This window comes from Oratosquilla oratoria, chromosome 18, assembly GCF_046742065.1.
Source record: "Oratosquilla oratoria isolate Oo_2021 chromosome 18, ASM4674206v1, whole genome shotgun sequence".
NCBI lineage: Eukaryota > Metazoa > Arthropoda > Malacostraca > Stomatopoda > Squillidae > Oratosquilla > Oratosquilla oratoria.
This window is the reverse complement of record NC_134794.1, coordinates 16,717,700-16,724,466: the sequence shown is the minus strand read 5'-3', so window position 1 is coordinate 16,724,466 and position 6,767 is coordinate 16,717,700. Positions and strand designations below refer to the sequence as shown.

General features: G+C 39.4%; 1 protein-coding gene across 1 annotated transcript; it reads right to left on the bottom strand.

The window, feature by feature from the left end:
- Window positions 1-2,682: 2,682 nt before the first annotated feature.
- Window positions 2,683-4,716, bottom strand: LOC143034898 (uncharacterized). Its single transcript, XM_076201242.1, has one exon. The coding sequence runs from the start codon at window positions 4,274-4,276 to the stop codon at window positions 3,248-3,250; it is 1,029 nt and encodes a 342-aa protein (XP_076057357.1). The 5' UTR covers window positions 4,277-4,716; the 3' UTR covers window positions 2,683-3,247.
- Window positions 4,717-6,767: the final 2,051 nt, after the last annotated feature.

Genomic DNA, 6,767 nt, shown 5'->3' with positions numbered 1-6,767 from the left:
CATATATATCATATATATATATATATATATCATATATATATAATATATATATATATATATATACCTTATATATATATACATATATATAATATATGTATATATATACATATATATATATATATATAGATATATATATATATACATGTATAATACTGATGACCCACTTTCGGAGAAGAATAAGCGAAGATATAGAGATCTGTATATTTCGATCACTTACTGTGATCCTCTTCAGGATCACAGTAAGTGATCGAAATATACAGATCTCTATATCTTCGCGTATTCTTCTCCGAAAGTGGGTCATAAGTATTATTTTAAAAAAGTGCTAAGACATAAATTTGTTATATATATATATATATATATATATATATATAATTTATATATATTTATATATATATACATGTATATATGATATATATATATATGACGTGACATATATATATATATATATATATATATATATATATATATAATATACATGTATATAATATGTATGTATATATATATATATATATATATATATATATATATATATATGTATATATATATATATATATATGTGTGTGTGTGTGTGTGTGTGTGTGTGTGTGTGTGTGTGTGTGTGTGTGTGTGTGTGTGTGTGTGTGTGTGTGTATGTGTGTGTGTGTGTGTGTGTTTACCTACTGTAGTTTACCTAGTTGTATTTTGCGGGAGAAGAGATATGCACGTAGAGGCCCGCAGTTGTATCTTTCCGCATCCAGTTCTTTCTTAAAATCATGTATACTTTTAGCGCTTAGTGTTTCTTCTTTCAATTTGTTCCATGTATCTATTACTATGTGTGGAAAGCTGTTCAAGGATTTCTATCCCTTTCATAATTCTGTAGATGGTTATCAAATCGCCTCTTTCTCTTCTTTGTTCCAGAGTTGATAAGTTTAGTTTGTCCAATCTATGTTCGTATGTCAACTTGTAAAGTGTTGGTGTCATCTTTGTCATTGTTCTTTGGACTCTTCCTAGTTTCTTTATGTTTCTTTTTTGTACTAGGTGTCCACAGTGACGCTACGTATTCTAATTTTGGTCTTACCAGTGTAACTAGTATCTTATTTGCCATTTCCTGATCCATGCAGTCAAAGGCCACTTTCATTGATCTTACTAAGTTGTAAGTTTCTCCAACTATTTTGTCTACGTGCCCAATCTACAATTTTATGTGTTCAGCGAGGATTATAGATATTGGAAACATTTCTTTTGTCATATTTGCCTTTTGTCTTTTGTTTTCATCCCCAAGTAGGAGGAAGATGCCGTATTCTTTTAATTGATTATTTTCATTTATGGTTTATGGTTTGGGCTTCCTGCGCTCTTTTGAAGAAATTTAGTTGAGTCAAAATGGATCAAGGGTATCTTTGCGAAAAACCAGACCTTTCTTGCGACACTGCTTCTGACCCAGGCAGTGGGCGAGATGCAGGGATGACCCGTCATCCAGATGCCAAGATAAGAGGGATGGAAGAGGGTTGGAGTATGTTGAGGGGGGGAATGGGTGGGAGTGGTTTTTATGCTTTTTTTTTTTTTTTTACCTCTTGTAAGTGGGAAAAAGCCCTTGGTATATGTATGTATGTAATCATCCTTCGAAACCAAGTTGTCACAGCGATGTATGAAACATGAACTCGTACAAAAACAAGAAAGCTCAGCGAAATATGGAGCCTATCTCGGCTTTTGTTCATGGACAATGAAGAACAATAAATTGGCTCTGGGCAAAACACCCGTACAAGCTCACCCCTCAGCGTGTTCGTGAGAAGCTGAAGGCCTTCTTGTCTAGTGGGGATCACTTCGGGAACACTTTTATCTAGACTTGTCACCATTTTGTTTTTCTTGTTATTACTCCTTCGGAAGTTATGGGAGCTTGTGCGTGTGACGGGCGTCGGCGAGAATCACCTCCCCGTTGCTCACCCCCAAATGCCAACACCCTCATCACTTCCACCTAGAGGTGCATTCCTATGTGGCTGGCACTCGATCTATCAGCCATTGTTCAAATGTGCCAAAGTTTGTAGATGAAAAAAGTGTTAAATCTGGAGATGCCAGCCAGAATAAGTGTGAAAGCGGACGCCACTCACGAACAGTTGAGTTGAGACCATTTCTCGCCGTCAGAAACACCCAACATTGTCTATATTACAAAGCTTTCTCTTGCAGTTCATTTGTGCATCCTTGGTATGGTGTCAGCTGCCTTTATTCATCTTCACGTTAAGTACTTGTTCCCTATCACAATCTTATCTGCCTCACAACAAACATACTTTGTGTTTCTCCAAGGGTAAGTCATGTGTGACTAATCTTCTATCCTTTTACACTAAAGTATATAAGGCGTCAGATAACATTGATAATTACAATGTTATCTACCGTGACTTGCAAAGCGTTCGACAATGAAAAGATTTCTCAGTACGTGATGTCGTCTGTAAAAAGTCCAACCATAAATGTGTGTTTCAGAGTCAGAAAAAAAAAATCAGCGGAATAGAATTAGGTCAATACAATCATCTGGTACCAGTTGGGATAGGGAGACACACATCAGTATATATAAACAGTGCGAGTATCTACACAGACCTGATTGGAGAGGAGGGCGTGGTTTCTTTTTCATTGCCAACACTATAGCACAACTTTAAACATTTTAAGACCCTACCGGACTGGGTAGGGCTCTTATTTCATAATAGCTTCCTCTTTTTTTTTTTTTTTTTTGTGTGTCTTACTATTAATGTTACGAAAAAAAAACAGACTATAATGTCCGTAAATGGCAGCTCCTGAAAGGAAAAGGGGAAATGTAAAGTGAATAGAAGTAGAGACAGAAACGAGAATAAAGAGAGTATTTGTAGCATGAGATACAATGGTTCTAGAATCCATTTCTAGGTGGAACATGTCCCTCTACGCCAGCATTTGGTTTGATTCTTTGTTTTTTCTTTTCAGGAGCTGCACTTTACGGGCACTATAGTCTGAGAATTTTTAATGATTGTAATAGTAAGGCAAACACAAAAAGTCTGGGAGGGTCTTAAGATTGTTAAAGTTGTGCAATGAAAAAGAAAGAACGTGGTCTATGTATATCCTCACCGTGTTTAGTTACTGATGTGTTTCCACCTAACCATATTTGCATTAGGTGATTTTATTGACCTAATTTTATTCAGCTGAGGGATTTTTTTTTTTTCTTTTACATTTTTCTTTCTTCTTCTTTTTCCCTGACTCTGGAGTGCACATTTAGGGTTGGACTATTTACAGACACCACTCACTGAAAATCTTTTCATTTTTCTTCTCGTTCCCTCCTCCCTGGGAATCTAAATTGGCCCACCTGCCAAATAGTGACCCTGCTCTCGGGTCTAGGTTCAAGCATGGCCTGCAGGACGCTAAGGAGAGCCCACTCTTGGGACTTCCTGAAGACTCCTGGCATCGTGGCCTTGAGGGCAGGTCCTCCGCGCTCGCAGCATCTCAGGAAATACGTCATCTGGTGCTTGAGGAGGAGGTTCTTCATCCAGGGCTCGTAGTACGGGAGGCGGCCCATGCACAGCTCGTACAGGACACACCCTAAGGCCCAGACATCGGCCTTACCTCCTGCGTAAGGGTGTTGGGCTTTGTCCACCACCTCGGGGGCCGTGTACCATGGAGTGCCCCGGACACCTTTCATTTCTTTCTCATAGACCTGCGACGTCCTTGCTGAAAAGCCGAAGTCGATAACTTTTACGACTTTCTCTTCGGCATCGAGGACGAGGTTGTCGTTCTTCAGGTCGAGGTGTACAAAGTGGTTCTCGTGCATGAAAGAGACGGCGGACACGATCTGCTTGAAGTACGAGACCACACGATGGCCCCAGGTCCTGGAAGGTGCCTTCAGGTGTCTTTCGAGGGCGTCGAAGAGCGTGCCACCGGAGCAGTGCTCCGTCACGATGATGTCGCAGACCCCGTCCGTGGCGACGTCGACCAGATGGACGATGTTGGGGTGGACGAGGGTCGTCAGGGCTTCGATCTCTTTCGAAGTTTCTCTGGCACAGTTGTCCCTCCTTGTGGGGATCTTGGCTACGCTCGTGTGCCCTGTAGAGGTGCTCGTGACCAGGACCGTCTTTGCGAATCCTCCCTCGCCGAGGAGGGACTTGACGATGTAGTTGTCGCCTAATGAGCGAATCCTTGTGTCCTCATTGCAGCGAGTCTTTTCTTCTTGCTGGCCATCTTCCTCGGCTGTTCCTCTTGCACAGCAGGTGAGGAGCGTCCGAAGTCGTAGGAAGAACTTGAGCGCGGAAAGGCGCAGACGCTCGCACTTGTCACCGGGAAGTCGACGCATGGTGACAACTATGTCCAATTCGGCGAAGGAGGGAGAGCAAGTCCTAGTGGAAGGACACGGGGCCCAGATTTGACCAAATATGCACGATCGTTTCCAAGTGCCTAATAACACACACACACACACACACACACATTTCTTATTGAACTATATGTTCAATTTCTTATTTCAATGTATATTTTTTATTTCACAGTGCTGTATGTGATATATATGACTACATCTTAATCTGCATATGCATGGAAACATACACGCGATCGAGCACCTGGTGATATAGTAGATCGCGTCACGAACCACCATCGTTAGGGTACCGGGTTTGAGCTTCAGGAAGTGAAAACGTGCTCCAGGTGTTACGGACTGGATGCGGGTCTCGCTCAGTATAGGAATACGCATAATTTGTAAACGCAAGCTGTTACTTTAAGGGCATGGAATGGTGTGTGGAAAGGGATGGCGGGGGAGGTTATATATATATATATATATATATATATATATATATATATATATATATCGTGATATCATGACAGGTGCATGAATGGTAAGGTTGTAAAGACATGAATGGGAATAAGAAACTATATTCCCGACCGGTTTCGCCTATGAGGTTTCTTCAGAGGTAATATTTACAGAGAATGAAATCATTGGTATTTATAGGGCAGTTGTGGTTAATGAGGGACGCGGGGTGGGATTCCGTATGCTGTTTGGGTTGGTGGCCAAGTGGGGTCAGTTATGAGGCGGGTGGATGTATTTGTTTGTTTGTTTTGTGTGAGCAATTGTTTCATGGCATGTTTGGCGTCATGTTTTGCAATCTTGGTATTTCTTGTTCTGTTGTTGATGCAATCGTTGGTGTTTGTGTATATTGCTTCTAATGTTTTTCTTAGTGGTTTGTTTAGGTTTTCATGTAAAATGTTAGCTTAGTTCCATTGAGGTAAATGTTGTTTTTCTTCTATGTGGTTTACCCAGCCGTTTGTTGTGCGGTGGTGACGGACATCAGTTCTGAGTTCATGTAGGTGTTTCTTTAATCCCTTGTACGTTTCACCATAATAGGCAAGGTTGCATCTCGAGCAGGGGATTTTGTATAGGATACCTTCGGGTTGAGTGGGATTTTGTCTGTTAATTGTGAAGTCGCGTATTTGTCATACTCTGTCTGATTTTACTGTGATCCTTATGGGTTTTGATATCCTGGTTAGGAGGTGGGTTAAGTCTTATAATGGTGCTATGAGGAGGATATTTTTATTTTTGGTTTGTGGTTCTGTGGTGCTTCTTTGTTTGATTTCCTTAGCTTTGTGTAGGGCTCGGGTGATGATTCCTGTTTGGAAGTGAAGTATTTTGAATGTAGTGGTGATGTGGTCTATTTCATCTTGAAGGTATTCTGGGATGCATATTCTTAGTGCTTTCAGGAAGAATCCTATTAGTATACCACTCTTGATTCTGTCACTGTGGGTACTGAAGTAGTGTATGTAGTTGTTTTTGTTTACAGAAAACCCACAAATAAAAACCTTTGTAGTTATCTATTCATAATTTACTTAATTGATGTTAGCAGGCGTAGTCAGCTTTCACCGACGCGCAAAATTTACTACAGACCAAGTGATCTAACTTGAGCTCTTTGGCTATTTGTAAGAGACCTTGTGTGGGCGGCAGTAAAGTTCCATTATTCGCCTTTTCTTGCAAAGAAAAAAAAAACGTAATATATAATATATTCTGCGATTAACTGTGCATGGCGATGTGTCTGAATGTTAGTCTGTACGTTACCTATTTATGTAATATTATATATATATGTATATATATATATACATATATATATAAATATATAAATATATATGTATATATATATATATGTGCCTATATATATATATATATTGTGTGTGTGTGTGTGTGTGTGTGTGTGTGTGTGTGTGTGTGTGTGTGTGTGTGTGTGTGTGTGTATTTATTTACCTAGTTTATTTACTTAGTTGTAATTTGCGGGAGGAGAGCTATGCTCATAGAAGACCGCTGTTGTATCTTTCCGCATCCAGTTCTTTCTTAAAATCATGTATAGTTTTAGCACTTACTGTTTCCTCTTTCAATTTGTTCCATGTATCTATTACTCTGTGTGGAAAGCTGTTCAAGGATTTCCATCCCTTTCATAATGCTATAGATGGTTATTAAATCGCCTCTTTCTCTTCTTTGTTCCAGAGTTCATAAGTTTAGTTTGTCAATATTTGTTCGTATGTCAACTTGTCAATTGTTGGTGCCATCTTTGTCATTATTCTTTGAATTCTTTCTAGTTTTTTATGTGTTTTGTACTAGGTGTCCATAGTGACGCTGCATATTCTAATTTTGGTCTTACCAGTGTAACTAGTATTTTATTTGCCATTTCCTCATCCATGTAGTCAAAGGCCACTTTCATTGATCCTACTAAGTTGTAAGTTTCTCCAATTATTTTGTTTACGTGTTTGTCTGGTGTCATGTCGTTTGATATAATTACTCCTAGGTCCCTTTCTGAGTTTCCTTTTGTAATTTC